We start from the raw sequence: 17,722 nt of genomic DNA on the forward strand, positions 1-17,722 counted from the left end.
AAAAAAAAAAATAATAATAGAAAAGAAAATTTGATATCTTCATTATCTAAAAAAAAAGCCAAGGATAGGCCTATACTCACCCTATATTTACTCAAAATCCCCTACTCAATTCCTTCCTGATTACCCCTGAAAAGAAAACTTTCACCTCTCTTTCTCCCCTGCTAATTCTAAATTCATAAATTACACCAGCTCCCCTCTTCCAAACCCGTTCGGCTGCACATCTCTCTCGTAGCCTCCCAACAAAACTCCCCTAACCATCCACCCAACCTCCACCCTTTGCCCTGCCACAACCTCTCACCCCCACATCCCCTCCCCCTCCTCTCCCAGTCAACTATTGGATCTGGTTAACTTGCCACGGATACAGCCCAAGCTCTCACGAACAACCACCTTGTTCTTTGAGAAGGAGCCACAAGCTCAGAGAAGGTTTGCATGGACCAACCATCCGAAGATCCTCCTTGGGAGCCCATTGTAGTGTATGTGACAATATCAAGAAATTAACAACCAACAGCAAGAGAAGAGGAAGAGAAGAAGAAGAAGAAGAAGAAGAATACTTCCCATGGTTTGAGTTGCGAACAATCTACACAAACCATGGGCGTGGGGGATATATTATAATCACAATTACAACTTAGTCCATCGACCTCACGTTAAGTACTCCTCTAATACCAAAACACCCCTCACAACTTAACACTACACATATAAACCATGAGAAACTCCTTAACACTACCCCTCAAGTTGGAGCATAGACATCACCATGCCTTGCTTTGAACACCGTTGTTGAAAAACATCCCAAAACAAAGCCTTACTAAACAAATCTCCGAGTTGACTATAAGAGCTAACAAATGGAGTGGAAATCAACTTCTTCATCACTGCATCCCAAACAAAATGACAGTCCACTTCAATATGCTTCATCCTCTCGTGGAAAACTGGATTACTAGCAATGTAAATAGCTTCCTATCTATCGTAGAACATCTCCATTGGTGTGATGATCAAATAATCAAGCTCCTGAACAAAGGAACAAAGCCACATCAACACAGCTGTCATATGTCTATAGACTCTATACTCAACTCCAGAACAAGAATGGGCCACTTTGGTTTGCTTTTTATACCTCCACATAACAAGATTACCATGAAAGAAGGTACAATAGCCAGTAGTAGACCACTGATTACCAGCACTAGCCAAATCAGCATCAGAGTAACCAACAATACTAGTGTGACAATGACAGCGATAAATAAGGCCTTTCTATGGAGCACCCTTAAGATACCTCCATATATGGCAAGATGCCTCCCAATGAACTTGCTTAGGTGTCTCCATGAACTGACTAATCACACCAACAACAAAAGATATATTAGGTCGAGTAATAGTAAGATAGACAATTTTCCTGACTAACCTCTGATACTGGTATTTTATCTGCAAATTCCTTGTCAATTGATGCTCCAAGCTCAATATGCAGGTCCATAAGAGTATCTATAGGCTCACAACTTAACATTATTGTCTCACTTAGAAGATCAAGAACATACTTCTGTTGAGGTGGATCTCAATGAGCACTGTCAGTGCAAAATTTTAAGTAAACACCAAAATGAACTTTTATTTCATTATAACTTGTTTAAATTCTGGGCTGGTTTCATTCCTTACTTGATTTGCCTACATATCACCATATTTGGGTGTCAACACAGCACCTCACTTATGGGGGAAACTTTAGTAAAATAAGAACGACAAGACATAATAACATGAAATGAAAGAGATCAGAAACAAAAGGGTCGATGCAAAAGGTGATTTCCTGGATATATTAAAGTGTCGGCTGCCTACCTGACGCACTACTATATTAAAATAAAAATAGTAGATAAGTATATATAGAAGGGTAGAGAGAATGGCGCTTAGTGCAAAAAGAAACACTTTCCATGCATAGAATATGGTGCAAACTCAAGCAACACAAAGCACAGAGATGATACAGCAGTGCAAAAAACTAAACAAATAATGATGCTCATGTAAGCAAGTGTTGCAAGTAAAAAATAAAATCCGTAAGAGAAACCATGTACAGAGGCAAATAAGTCCAGAATGAACTCCCTACCTGCTGAAGGCCTTCCTCGCCACTTTCTACCTACCCTCAAGCTGGGGGATTCCCTTGTCGCAACCTATGCAAAAGGTTTGCTAGACTCAGAGGCCTCCCGCTGGAACAACTCTCTAATTGGTCACTTCTTGGGTGAACGTTCACTCTTCCATCTTGTTAAGTTGTCCCTCCTCAAGCAATGGAGACCAGTGGAAACTGTTGACACTTACCTCCTGGATCATGGCTTCTTCATGTTTAGGTTCTCTAAGAAACAAGACAAGGTGAGAAGCTTGGAAGGGGGTCCCTGGCTAGTAGGGCACTCACCAATCCTCTTTCAGCCTTTGGCATCACCATATACTTCTCAACCTAGTGGACTACTCCACCATTCCCATTTGGGTCTTTCTTTCTGGGCTTCCCCTGCATTTTTGGTGCTCTAATGGTTTAAGTGTAGTTGGCTTGATTTTAGGCACCCCTCTCTACTCTGATGCTCGAACCAACCGGAAAGATTGCCTAGCCTATGCCAGAATTTGTGTTGAGGTGGCGGCCTCTGATTCTCTCCCCTCTTCCATCTCCATTCAAGATGGCGATGAATTTTCCTTCCAACAGCTTGTCCATTATGACTGGAAACCTCCCACAGTGTCTATTTTGCAATGTTTTGGGCCACGACTCGTCTTCCTGCTCCATGAAGCCTGCTCATTATGGATCCCAGGGCGATGTGCATATTGAACCAATAGGTCCCTTCACCAAAGGGACAGGTCCCTAATGACTGAAATTCGGTCCATACCCCATTTTTTACCTCCGACAAGAGGCAAAGGAGAGTCCAAAGAAGAAACAGCATGCGAACTCGCGCTGCAAATGATGCCGAAAATCCATTGGTCCCCAACAATTCTTTACCTGCTGAGAAAAACAAGTTTTCCATCCTGGAAATCTCTGCCGATAGCGACTAGGATCCTCCTCTGCTTGTCGGCTTTGACGATGTGAATGTTTTTGGTTTTGCTTTTGCTGACCGGTCTTCTAAAGGGACTGCGGATGGCTCTGATTCTTCTACGTCTGAAGAAGTCTCATCGAACCTCTCTGGCTCTGCAACTGAAGAGGACTCCTCTGAATCTGATGATAACCAGTCTCAAGCTTTGCAGTCTCATCCGTTGAAGATGTCATCGATGAACTTTCGTCTGAGTCAATCCTTCTCTCCGTAGAAGTCGGCTAAAGCTTTTGGAAACCCTCTTATCACCTCTGAGGGTGCATGTGTCCTTATCAGCATCTCCCTCCTACTGCTGAGCTAGACGTAGGCCTCGCTACTATTGGGCTTCATCACTTAAGACTTACTTGCCTAACCAAGCCCACCACTCCTTCCATCCTCTCGGCTCGCTCCCCCACGGCTTATTCTTCTAGGCCTTCCAGCCCTCCCCACGCGCAGAATTCCCCCCTATTTATTTACCTCATTAGCCTTCTATGTCGGACCTGGGTATGGATTCCATCTTAACCTGCCTAGACCCTTCTTCTTCCCTGCCTAACATTGCCTCCAAGCCTGTTGCGGCCAAACGCAAAACTGTTAAAGCCAAAAGGCACCCTACCTCTAAGTCTAAACCTTTGCAACCTGTTATTCAACACCCGCATCCATCCCTATCTCCCGCCCTAAGATCCGACCAACGCAGAAGTAGGTATCGGCTTGCCTTTGCGATTCTCGACTCCTATGTGAAGCAATTGTTGCCCCCTTCCAATCTTACCTAATGTCCCAAGCCTTTGTCTAGAACATCAGATGCAGCAATGCATTTGCTCAGAAAAGAGCTTCAATCCTCCTTTTGTTATTTGCTTGAATCCTATGTCAAAAAGTCCTCCTTTTCTCGGGTTGCATCTGTTATTGCTCTAGGTTGGTCCTTCTCGTCAAATCATTCTTCCCACCCAAATGGACGTATTGTTCCTGTGGGACAATTCTAAACTCAATGTTTCCCTACTGTCTTCCTCCATTTAGTTCCTTCACCTCTCCATATTTGATATTTCCTACAGCTCCACCTTTCTGCTCACTTCCATCTATGCTTCTAACCAGATGGCTGACAGTGATGTTCTTTGAAATGATCTTAATCATATTGCAAGCCAAATTGGTACCCGCTCTCGAGGGATTTGTGGGGACTTCAATGTGGTCAGATTCAATCATGAGCATGGTTTCAAGTATCGGTATCATATCGGTCTTATCGGCCGTATCGGTATCGACTGAGACCAAACCCCGATCCCTGACCTATCCAGATCGCTTACCCATATTGTTTTAGGGGTATAATAAAAAAAAAAAAAGCACTTTTTTGAAAAGCAAAGGACAAAAATGACTGATACTCCTCAATCCTATCTGATATCGATCCAATCTAGATCTGTATAGTTAGAGACCGATACCGATACCGAGAACTAAATCCATGATCATGAAAAACAGGGAGGTGGTCCTCTAGACATTGCAAATGTTGAGGCTTTAAATACCTGCATCTGTGATATTGTTGTTGATGACCTTAGATAGTCTGGAATCAAATTCTCTTGGAATAACAAAAGGTCAGGGGATGCCGGTATTGCTTGCAAGCTTGACAAAGTTCTCGTGAATGAAGCTTGGCTCACAACCTTTCCTTCTTCCCATGCCTCTTTTGAAGCCCCTGACATCTCTAACCCATATCCCAATTTCCTTCTTGGTCCAGCCTTACGCCTCTTTTGGTCCTAAACCCTTCAAAATTTTTGACATGTAAATTTCCCAAACTATCCCTCCATTGTCCAGGAAGCTTGGTCAAAGTCTGTCCAAGCCTTCTCCAACCCTTTAATAGCTTTGGCCAAAAAGCTGAGGAATGTCAAAGAAGCTCTCAAAGCATGGAATACTAACTCCTTTGGGAATATCTCTTCTTAAGATTGATTGCTGGAATAAGCTTACCTCCATCAAGATTTAGCTGCAGTCTAACCATCTTAATCTCTCTCTGGCTAATGAAGAGAACGTTGAGGCAGCGAACCCTTCCACCCTCCTTGCCCAAGAAGAAAGTTTTCTAAAACAGAAGGCTATGATCAATTGGTTGGAGGTTGGTTATTCAAACATGAACTATTTCACGACCTGTGAAGGCTAGAAACAACCTCAACTCTATCCAAAGTTGATTACCCCATATGGAAATCAGGTTTTTAAAGTGGATAAAATAAAAGGTGTTGTTGTTGACTACTTCAAGAACCTGTTAAAGCCATAGTTGTCAAGGCATCGCCTAGGCGACAACTAGGCGTCCAAGCGGTTTGCCTGGGGCCTAGGCGACAGTCGCCTTATTGCACTGCATGCCGCCTTGTGTTTTGGCACTTATTTATGCCAAATATCATTTAAGTAAATGCTTTACTTAAGATATTATTCATAAATAAACAAATACCCCCTATTTGAATCCAATAAAAATAGTTTAAAAATCAAATTCCAAAAGGATAAAAAGTCAACCCCCCAATCCAAGAAGAAAAACTGGATTTTGGTTATAGGGGCTATTTTCAACTTTTAAATGCTGAAGTTTTTCTCAATTATGAAAATTTTATAAATTCTATCATGTTAAAACATTGCTAAAAACCAAAAGTCCGGTAAAATAATTTTTTGTTTTGATATCCATAAAATTATTTTCATTCAGGTGATTTTAACAGCATTCGTGCACTTAAAAATAAGTTTGACCAGAGCATACTTTGTCATTACAACTCAGATTTAAGTAATCTTAAACTTGTTGGAAAGCTGGTTTTATATTATAATTGATACAAAAAGTCACATGTAAAAATAATATCATTTGACCAGTCAAACTTATTATAGAACCAGAGCATTTCTCGAAATTTTTATTTTTTATAACTTAATATGACTTAATGTTAATTTTTTATGATTTAATATGGCTAAATGTTGATTTTTAATGACTTGATGTTGCTCAATCTTGATTTTTTATGATACAAGGTATATATAACTTACTAAATAATAGGAAAAATACAAAATAACAATTGGTCGCCTTGTTCGTCTCAAGGCATACGCCTTCTCGTCTAAGCACTTAGACAACCCTCCACCGCCTTGGTTCGCCTTGGCGCCATAACAACTATGGTTAAAGGTCAACCCTTCTCCTGCCTCCACCATCCCAGAGGGTCTTATAAACAAATTCATCCTTGTCAATCTAGTAAATTTGCTTATGGCTATCCCCAGAGTTGATGAAATTACAACTGCTATCTACTCTCACAAGACAAGCAAAGCTCCAGGTCCAGATGGGTTCAATATGGGATCCTTTTCATCTCCATGGAATATCATCAAAGAGGATCTGATCAAGGCAGTCAAGAGCTTCTTCTTCAGCCCAAGTCAGATCAAAGGGATAAGTCAAACCTTCCTCTGTCTCATTTCTAAAAAAGAAGGAGATGATACTATAAATGAATTCAGACCGATCTCTTTATGCAACCTTTTGTACAAGTTCATAGCAAGATCCTTGCTAACAAACTCAAGCTCGTGGTTCACTCTCTTGTCAGTAACAACTAATCGGCCTTCATCCCTAGGAGAAGTATGTCATAACATTCTAATTTGTCATGAGACTCTTAGAGGCTTTGACAGAAAGTCTCATTCTCCTACAGCTCTTATAAAGATTGACATACACAAGGCATTTGATTCTCTTAGATGGGATTATATTGTCAAGGTCCTCAATAGCATCAGATCCCGCATGTTTTCACCAATTGGATATATCACTGCATTACTTCTCGCTTCTCCGTCTTGGTGAATGGTAGCCTGATTAGATACTTCTATGGAGATTAGGCAGGGATGCCCTCTATCCCCTAAATCTTTTACCTAGCCATGGAAATCCTCTCTAGAAATTTGCAAGTAGCCACTGATCAGCATCTTACTTCTGCCATCCCTAATGCAAGGCTGTCAAGCTTACTCACCTAGCTTTTGCAAATGACTTGATGATCTTCTCCAAAGCTGATTCTTCTTCTCTAGATACCATTATGCTTTGCTTGAACTGATTTGCTTTTATGTTTGGGCTCCGTATCAACCCTGTAAAGTCTCTCATCTTCTTGGCCGACATCTCTGACTCTTCCAAAGCTTCTCTACTTGAGCAGACTGGTTTTTGCATTGGTCTCCTTCCGGTGAAGTATCTTGGGCTGCCTCTTATTCCTGCCAGGTTGTCAGCTCATCATTGTACTCCTATGCTTGACCTCATCAGAAAGCATATCCAATTCCGGAAAGGAAAGCTCCTTTCATTTGTTGGTCGATTAGAGCTAATCAGATATGTTCTTCAATCTTCTTAAATTGGTCGGGTATCTATGGGTTACTGAAATCCATCATTTCCAAGCTTGAGTCCATTTTTTACCTCTTTCCTTTGGAAAGGAAGTGAATGATCCAGATATCTTCAGCTTATTAGTTGGGCTATTGTCTGCCTTCCTAAAGCAGATGGAGGATTGGGATTGAGAAGGATCAAGGATGTTAACTCAACTGGTATCATCAAGCTGGTTTGGAAGATAGTCTCAAAGAAGAAGATTATATGGGTGATTGGGTCTACTCAAACCTGCTTTGGTCTGATACTTTTTGGATAGTGAAAATCCCTCAGATGCCTCATGGGTATGGCGTAAGTTCACTGCTACCGCCCCTCTATCTCTGCATCCATCTCCTCTCAGATTGGAGATGGGGCTAATACTTTTCTTTGGCTAAACCATTGGCACCCCAAAGGAATTCTATATTATACCATTAGTGCCAGAATCATCTATGGCTCCAGTTTACCCAAGAATGCCCTTGTGGCTGATATCTTATCCTCTGGTAATTGGTCCCCCCAGCCCAATCCTTGCCCCAGCTTGCAGATATTTGGAACTCTTTGCCGGTCATCCTAGAATCTCAGTGGCAAAGGCAGGATTCTATCATTCGGATGCCTTCCTCTTTAAAGATCTTATCTGCCAAGGCTACTTGGGAGTTTGTCATGATTCATGGCCCACCCTCCCCCTGGCACAAACTCATCTGGTTCAAGCATCACATTTTTTGCCAAAGCTTCACGACTTGGAAAGCATTAACAAAATCCTTGCCTACACAATCTTTCCTCATGCAAAGAGGCATTCCAGCTGATCCTGTGTGTATCCTTTGCAGCATGAGCCAAAGAATATTGAGGATCTCTTCTTTGCTAGCATTGTTTCCTCCTCTATCTGGAAAGTGATCATTGCCAAGTGCTGGCCAGCCAACAGGAGAATTCTTTCATTCCACAGGGAATGGATTTGGGTGGATATGACATTTCGGGGAAAGTCTGTATGTGATACTATGGGAAAGCTCGCCTTCTACACAACCATAACTAGATATGGATGGAAAGAAATCATAGGAAATTGACCTCCAACTCTCGCTATCTTCATAAGATTTGCGGCTCCATCTCTTTTTATAACAAGGCCAAGATTTCTCGGACTTCTTCTACTTGCAATCCCTCTCCTAGAAACTTTCATATTGTAAATTCCTGGGATCTCCAGCTCCATCATCAAGAATAGCCCTCCTCTTTGAGTTTGGTCTTGTTTTTCTCTCCCCCTCTCCTTTCTAGGGGCTGTATGTTTTCTTTCTGTTTGGTAATGAATTATTTATTCACCCAAAAAAAAAAAAAATTTCCAGAATTATTTGATTCCTCTTGGACTGGAGCACACTTGCAATAAAGAGAAACAAACTATTTATCATAAAGTTCTTGATATCATTGAAGGAAGCATTAAATCAGAATGTTACTCAAACATGGTTAGCGGCAAGTTGCAACAAATTGATCCAAATTTTCATCCCGTCTTAGCATCTGCTGCTTATAATTCTAGCATCTACAAAGATATTTGTGCAGTTTTTCTAATGGTGTTACCTTGTCAAGCTGTTGTAAGTTGCTTATTCCTATAATTCTACGCCCTAGAAAGTAATTTTGCAGGGTTTTGTGCCTGAATCATTATCCAAATTGGCACTTCATTATTCTCATAATTTAGATTCCAGATTTAAGTTTGTGCAATTCTTCTTAATCCTTCTCCAATTTCTTGGTGGGTGCTGAGGATTGTAGGTTTTGCCTCTAAATATGGCTCAAGGAGCTTCAGCTAGCTGATATAGTTGAGAGAGATCAAGATTCATTTATGTTGATAAAGAAGTTTGTATTATTGATGGATCATAGCGTCATTCTACTTTCCATTAGAACTTCTTGGATCACTTCTCAAACAATATCTCAAGATCATTATCTATTATATCCATGGTCTTAAAGATAAGACCATACAGACAGCTTCTTCACTTGATCTTTTTTTTACCAAATTGGGAAGGATGAATTGGAGTTCCTGAAAAAAGATCAATTGGGCAAAGGAGATAAGTAATAAATACCTGCCAATGAAGATTTCTTTTGAAAGGTAGTAGAAATTCAGCCAAGATAAGAGTTGGCAAGGTCCCTCAGGCTTTGACATCTTTTAACATTCTAAATTTCCCAAATCAATCGTAAAAGCAATGTATTATCTTTTTCATGCATTTTCTAAGAAACAAGGAAGGTGGGTTTTGAGTTGTACCAACATGGTTGTCTGTCTGGTTTTTCTATTACCCATTTGGGCCTTAGAGGTGGCCCTTATTGGGCTTTTGTTCCTTCGGGGTTGTATTTTCCCTCCCCCCCCCCCCCCCCTTATTTGAAGTTTTAATACATGTATTACTCACCCAAAGAAAAAAAAGTAAGATGGGTTTATGAGTTCCTTGTACCTTCTCCGCTGTCACGGGATGCCTGTTCGAGAATTAGAGAGCATTTGTAAACAAGCATTCGAACTAAGATCCAAAGATGTTGAAACTTGAAAGATCGATCAAGGAGACTTGGATGCTTATTAACACTATAACTCCCTGCTCAGATTTGAGGGTTAATATATTCTTCACATTTCAGGATTCAGTCCAAGTACATCATCTCTTGAATAAAATGACGCAGAAACATAAAGCTAGATGATACACGCTTAATACTGACAGTTCCTCTATAAAAAAATCCCAGACCAACTGAAGGTAGTGATCACTGATACAATAAGGATCATTGAATGTCTCATGGAAACATTTACTTTTAACTGTATTGTATTGAAAAGAAGAAGGAAACAAAAGAAAATAATACAAGAAAAGGCAGCCACAATCACATTTACTTGGTTCTACAGTTAACCATTTTTTTTTAGGTGATTGTTATACTAGTCTAGTATACGTGAGATATATTCCCAACATGTAGCCTTTGTGTGTACAAGATTGACCCTTTCTGGAATCAAAATAGTATGTGAACCCATTTATTGCAAATATATTTAAATCAACTGCTAATCCACATTGGAAAAGTTTATTCCACTGCATATCTGTTCAACAGTTCTACACTTAAAATAAACTACCTTCCATGGTTAAATTGGCTTTGTTTGATGACAGACTTGCCCAACCAACATCCAGGATTTTTGTTTTTTCTACCGAATCTCAGTTGAACCTTGGAAGGCTTTCCAATTGAAACTGATTTTCGGTGATGTGGCATTGTCTAAGGGGCCCAATTTAGTAGACATGTCTGCTTCATCAACTAATCATGGTTCAAATTTCAGACCAATCTGAATTTTTCGTTTCTCATTTTAATGCTTTAAAAATGGTATTTACTGTTTGGGACTGGGTCCAGTATAGGAAAAATTAAGAGAAAAAAATAAGAGTTTCCCATCCTCAAGGGCTTCATTATGCATCAAAAACATATGTATGATTATTTAATTCTTGAGGGAAGACAGCCAAGACACAAAGAGACTGCCATGACAAAATACAGTAGAAGAATGAAAAGGCAAACCTCTCTAACACTTAGAGCAGCTCCACCCCTAGAATCTCCATCGAGCTTTGTTAGTATGGCCCCAGTAATTCCAATCTCAAGATTGAATGTCATGACCAAAGCTGAAAAAAAAAAATCCCATAAGACAGTAAGTAGAAAAGAACATTTAGTATACTTAAGTCATATGCATATTGACACTGGATCATAATTTGATGAAAAGTCCCCACATACCACTAAACAATGCAGGATTTATGAATATAAGCTTTCTAACTGGGCATTTACTTGGGCCAGCTTCAACGCTGGCCTGGAGTTGGGCTTCCATATGAGCTTCGATATGACCGACATATCGCTATTGGGTCCCCCAAGGCCATTACTAGATGGTCGATACATCTGACATCTATATGGTCTATACAGCCTTAATAGGATCAAAGGACTAAAACAAGAAATTTAGAATCTTAGGAATTTATGCATTTTCATTGCTCATAGGGTTTAGTCATAGCATGCATTTTCTAAAAGTTAGACATTTCTTTTATTCTTAAAGGATTTTTCTTCTGCTACAAGCATTTGTCGAGGGAATTACTGATTCACTAGCTCTACAACTGGATTTGAAATTACCTTGTTGAACTTTTTGGCCAGAACAGAAATCTCGATTGCCTTTGGTATTATATGTAGCTTGACTAGCCTAATTTGGGTAGAAAGGCACATTCCTGTGCATCATTTGCCTTATCTGGTGGACCATATGAAATGGAGAAGTGGAGAACAAAATGCATTTTGAAGGTAATTGAAGCTCCAGAGGAAATTTTGAAGAAGGCTATGAATCTGATGATATTCAGGGTATCCCTCCAGCTGGAATTTAGAGGGATGAAATGGAATCTATTACTAATTGGAATTCATTAAATCTAGAGAAAGGTTTTTGAGATCCTACCCCTCAACTCAAAAAATACTTGTATGTTACTAACAAATTGGGGCTTGTACTCTGATAAGTCAGGTGGGGGGTCCTAACCTGTTTCTTTATTAATTTCTTAATTTTATAAACTTCATTAATGAAGTTATATTTAAAAGAATTGGGAATATTTTATGGCAGGATAACCAGCACTTCAGAAGTAAATAAGGCTGCAATCAGAGAATTACCTCTAAGTGATTTTTTATGAATGAAATTCCCTTCTCTGGTGGAGCTATTCCAGCCTAACCGGACCCTAGAATTTATTGGTAAATGTTCTATTCTCTTGAGAACATTGTTCTCCTGACCTCTTATATTTTTTCCTAATCTATCTTTGTACTATTCACTTTGTTCAGGTAAAGACATGCCAACAGCTGGTAGATTTTCACAGGATAGTAGTCCAGAAAAGATTTATAATAACCTGTTAGTTTGTCTATGACATAACATAGAATGAAAATTAATTCTGTCTTACATGAGATGAAATGCATGTACAATATACCTGCAGCCTCTTGGCCAGTCATTGCATCCACCACAAGAAAAACTTCTGTAGGATTCAATGCCTTCTTCACTTCCTTCAATTCACCCATCATTGCTTTGTCTATCTGATAATATCATGCATTCAAGATACATTTCATCATCAGCGCCAAGTTTACAATATAGCCTACAAAAGCACAAACACATTTATCACAAGTACAAGATAAGACCTGAAGCCTTCCAGCAGTATTCACTATGACCACATCTGTGCTCTTCTTTTTGGCCTCCTCCAGACCTTGCCAAGCTATTTCTGAAGGTTTTACGCCAGTTCCTGCTGTATAAACAGGCACATCCACCTGTCACAAGCTGATAACTGAACATGAGAATGAATGTAAACATTCCAAGATTAAAGAGAGAAAAAGAATTAGAAAGAAAGCAATCAATAAGACCGAACAAAGAACAGCTTTTTAACCATTTATCTCTTTTTTTTCCATCTTACTGTATAGCAAGTTCCATTAAGACAGAAAGAATGAAAAAGTTACAAAACGAATAGTAAATTACACAAAATTTTTTGTTGACTGACTATTCAAGTTGGAGATGTAACTTCCCAGAGATTAAAGATTTTTTTCTCTTTTAATCGATTGCAGAGATTTAAGATTATCCGTGCACTTATTTGCAATCTTATTCCATGCATTCATAAACTGGATAATTACTGCAAGAAATATTATTCAAAACAACTCTCAGTTGATTACAAATTTTTTGAATTGAAACTACTAATCTTAAGTCTGAAATAAAAAGTAGTTATTTTCATAAGGGAATCAAATTCACAGTATTTTTCGTAGAAATTATAAAATTAAGATGCTTATTCCTCTCTTTTTTCATCTAAGGACCCGCAAAAGATTAGGTTTCTAGTCTCCCAGCTCTTATCAATATACAATATTATTTTCCATATTTCTTCTTTACTTTTTCTTAGACAAACTAGCAAATTTGTCTAAATAGAAATTGAAATAAGAAACCAAACTTGATACTTCAAACGATGAATTGCTTGGTAAAAATGAACCACGAGCTCCGATGGAAGCTGAAAATTTTAGGATTCTAAATTTACCTGTTCACCCAAAACAACAAGTTGATCGATTGCAACAGGCCTATATACATCAGCAGCAACAAGCATGCAACTCTTTCCCTGAAATTGGTATTCTATATGTGTCAGTAGATACCTAAGCGGCTAAGCCACACTAAGAAACACACACACACGATCACATACATATATATAGAGATATATATATATATATATATATAGAGAGAGAGAGAGAGAGAGAGAGAGAGAGAGAGAACTGGGTCTTGGGATGGGACCTGTTTCTTGAGATAGAAAGCAAGCTTTGCACAAACAGTCGTCTTTCCCACACCTTGTAGACCCGCCAATAATATCACAGTGGGGCCAGATTTTGCAAAAACCAGTTCAGAGATCTCTCCGCCCATCAATTTCACAAGTTCATCATGCACGATCTGCACAAAGAATAAGAAATACATTGAAACATTGTTTCAGACAAGCAACCTAGACATGCAGTGTGTCTGACAAACATTAAAGAATCATTAAGCATACATGTGAACTCAAAGACCAACAGAAACCATTTTATCCTTACTCTGGGACTGAAACCAAAACCTCATCGTAACGAGGACATTCGCATAACCAGTCTGGCAAAGGCCCAAGAGCCAAAAGTAACCAGTATTTCTTATAAGGAAGCTTGGAAATAAAACCATTTGATTAAGATCCCTCAGTTAATGGACACTGATTATATACAAACACCATTTTTTCAGAAATATCATCCAGTAATAGAGTCAATAAACTGCATACCTTGACTAATTGTTGATCTGGTCTCACTCCTCGAATCAGGCCTACACCAACAGCTTGATCACTTACAGCCTGGACAAACCTTCTCACAACAGGCAGGCTTACCTGTGCAAAATAATGACACAGTCATCTTGATTCCTCTCTCTTCTTTTCCTTCATTTTGTGGGGGGTCTTATATAGTACAACGATGAATGTGAGTCCCCATGAAATAAAATACAATTCTAACAGTATAGATACACTTACATCTGCTTCTAAAAGAGCTCTCCTAATTTCTCGCATAGGTTCCGCAATGTTTTCCTTCGTCAGAACCTCTGAAAGATTTGAAATTTCATATCACGGTTTGCTAATTTGAATAACAACACTAAATCAACTTAGTGAGAAAGAGCACAGTTACAAGGTACTAATAATATAAATAGAAATCGGCGAGTATAACAGCATGAGTGCTAATTTCATTTCAATTATCTCTTGAACTTGTATTCAAATTGCAATCATGACCACATGGCTTCTACTGTTTTAAAAACCATGCACACCAACAGAGAGGCATCATGGATCTTGTCTGTTAAAGAGAGGCCCTTATGGAGCAATTTTTCCCTCCGATAATGTATTTATGATTATTATCAATACCAGTATTAATGAGAAGTGTAGAGAAACAGTAGATAAAAGAGGAGACAGGTCAGCTATTCAAGTATCACAAGCTACAACAAGCTTTCCTAACAACAAAAGTTCCCCCGGTCCAAACTAACTTTACTGATGCAGTTTAAGGAAGTTACTGTCCACATAACACTGTTCATGTGAACACTGAACAGTGGTGTGGGCACCATTGGAGATATTTTCAAGGCAGGAACCAGGCCCAAAATAAGTTCAGTTGGTTCAGGCCAAAAAGTTCATTTACTTGGTCAAAAATTCTAGGAGGAAGTCCCCATAAGAGTCTACAACCTTCTTAGCCAGTTTATATAAGGGGCTGCCTGAGAGTTTGGTTGTTAACCATGTGGCTGTGAGAGGCAGTGTGAGGTGAGAGGCCTAGGTTGAGTGGGAGACTCAACCTTCTATCCCCTTCTTCCCCTTCTTCTCTATTATTCTGTTTTATTCCCTTGTTTCTATTTTCTTTTCCATGACATTCACGGTGTCTAAGAGACCTTCGAGCTCCGTTGTTAATGCTGGACTTACTATTGGATTATAGAAGACTGTTCTACTGCTGTTACTTCAAGTGCCAGCTGGAGAACAATAAGAACACACGTGCTGCACCAGTTATTTGGAATTTCATTGCTGCATCTTCGAAATCAAGAACTTACAGATCCCTTCATCTGATGAAGCCCATGTTCCAGTATTAAAACACCCTACCATCAATGGTAATCTGAGTTTAATACGTTGGCTAGGTTTGTCTACACCTGTGAGCTTCTAATTCTGATTGCCTAGTTTCTAATTTTGAGACCCTGTTATAATGCAATATCCAGCCATCAGCTCTGGCTGTAACCTTGAGAAGGTAACCTACCGTAGCAACATATCTTCATCTGGACCAGCATCCCCATCCATTGCGTGTAATTGCTAAATCTGGTTAACGCCTACTGTTTTTAGTTCTTATGATCCTCCTGTAGGTTAGGGCAACATTGACCTAGCCCTAAATTATTTAAGTCCAGGATGCCATCCATTTTTTTCACCGTGTTTTGGGAAATCCATTTTATAAGTAGTCCAATAGTATGTCATTGTTGTTATATAAAAAAAAATATGGGAAATTTATACTAGAAAGTTGAGGAGAATGCAAGAAAGCAATGGAAAGGAAAGTTTCTCCACCATGAACATGGAATATCAAACAGCTCCATTCCTAGCTAAGAATTCAGTGCCCCTGTTTGCAGTTCATACATATGATTGAGAGAAATGCTAAGCCAATACCATAACTTCAACATCTTCTCAAGTGCCTACTGATGTGAGACTTACTTTTGCTAATTGTGCAGTAGATGCAAATTTTACTGACAAATGGAACAAAATAAAGCTTTCAATATGCAATCAATGCTTGTGATCAAACTCCTCCAGTACTAGGTTCATCATGATTCGATGAAACAATTAAGTAAAGCAACTATGGAATAACTTAATAAAGAATGACTAACAAAATCAACTACTAGAGGCACTGAGGTTGACTGCTTTGTGATGTAGCAGCGCTCCGATGGATCTATTCAAACCGCTCCAGAACCCGGACCAAGACCCAGATCCAATTTGGGTTCCAAGTTACTAATTTGGGTTCAAGATTGTTAGAATATTCTAGGATTTTATTCTATTTGTAATCTTTTATTTTAGGCAGTTCTAGGTAAGTAACAAATTCTAGGATTTTATTTTATTTGCAATATTTTATTTTAGGTAATTTCTAGATAGGTACAAGTTTCCAATTTGAGTCCTTCTTTGTTTCTATTTCTATTAGTCTAGATTTAGGAGATTTTATTTCTGTTTTAGTCTTTGACTTTAAGTAGGAAGCTTTAATTTTAGATTATTATAAATAAAGCATGTAACCCAAGTTATGGGATTAGTTCATTAATGAAGAATGAATTGATTGGGAAAACCCCCCTGCGTGGCTGTCTTCTTCTTCTTCTTCTTCTTCTTCTTTGAGATCTCTTCTTTCCCCCTTCTCTCTCTTATTTCTTCTTTGTCCAGTGAGACAACCCCTTCTTTCTTCTTCCCCTTCCCATCGATCTACTACTACATTCTCTCTCTTCTACTAAACCAATAATGCTACTCTGTTTTCTGGGCAACATAAACAGCTCTGATATCGATCTCCTTTGATTTCTTGGAGGGCACCCCCTTGGCCCCCCGCATTATTTGGTATCACTCCGTTGATCGCGAGGTGCATTGGATCTTTACCCCATTGGAGCCATTAATCGAGGATGTTGATCGAGTGGTGTTGATTCTCTCCTTCTATAAAACTCGTGAACCAGTTTTTCTAAACAACAGGGGAGTTGATGCAGTAGCGCTCCAATGGATCGACCCAAACTTGCTCTAGAACTTGGACCAAGACCCATATCCAATTTGGTAGTTGATCAGTAGCATATTTAGAATATTTATTTTATTTGGCAAAGATATGTAATCTTTTATTTTAGGTTATTTTAGGGTAGCTATTAGGCAAGTAGAAATTTCCAATTTGAGTCCTTAGAATATTCTAGGATTTCATTTTATTTGTAATCTTTTATTTTAGGTAGTTCTAGATAAGTAACAAATTCTAGGATTTTATTTTATTTGCAATCTCTTATTTTAGGTAGTTTCTAGATAGGTAACAAGTTTCCAATTTGAGTCATTCTTTGTTTCTATTTCTATTGGTCTAGATTTAGGAGATTTTATTTTAATTAGGAAGCGTTAATTTTGGATTATTATAAATAAAAAATGTAACCCAAGTTATGGGATTAGTTGATGAATTTGAAGAATGAATTGATTGGGAAACCCCCCTGCATGGCTGTCTTCTCCCCCCCCCCCTTCTTCTTCTTCTTCTTCTTTGAGATCTCTTCTTTCCCCCTTCTCTCTCTTATTTCGTCTTTGTCCAGTGAGACAACCCCTTCTTTCTTCTTCCCCTTCCCATCGATCTACTACTGCCATTCTCTCTTCTATTTTCTGTTTCTACTAAACCAATACTACTACTCTGTTTTCTGGGCAACATAAACAACCCTGATATCGATCTCCTTTGATTTCTTGGAGGGCCC

General features: G+C 39.0%; 1 protein-coding gene across 1 annotated transcript in view; it reads right to left on the minus strand.

Moving 5' to 3' along the window:
* The window catches only part of LOC122067472 (signal recognition particle 54 kDa protein, chloroplastic-like), a gene marked incomplete at its 5' end in the record, with an annotated part of 23,624 nt that extends 9,271 nt beyond the window's left edge, over positions 1-14,353 (minus strand). The window contains 7 exon segments of the mRNA XM_042631321.1: positions 10,798-10,898; positions 12,216-12,318; positions 12,421-12,546; positions 13,296-13,373; positions 13,544-13,696; positions 14,046-14,147; positions 14,286-14,353. Of these exon segments, the coding sequence (XP_042487255.1) occupies positions 10,798-10,898; positions 12,216-12,318; positions 12,421-12,546; positions 13,296-13,373; positions 13,544-13,696; positions 14,046-14,147; positions 14,286-14,353 (731 nt within the window).
* Between the last annotated feature and the right edge of the window lie 3,369 nt (positions 14,354-17,722).

Source organism: Macadamia integrifolia, unplaced genomic scaffold (genome assembly GCF_013358625.1).
Source record: "Macadamia integrifolia cultivar HAES 741 unplaced genomic scaffold, SCU_Mint_v3 scaffold2921, whole genome shotgun sequence".
In the NCBI taxonomy this organism is placed as follows: domain Eukaryota; kingdom Viridiplantae; phylum Streptophyta; class Magnoliopsida; order Proteales; family Proteaceae; genus Macadamia; species Macadamia integrifolia.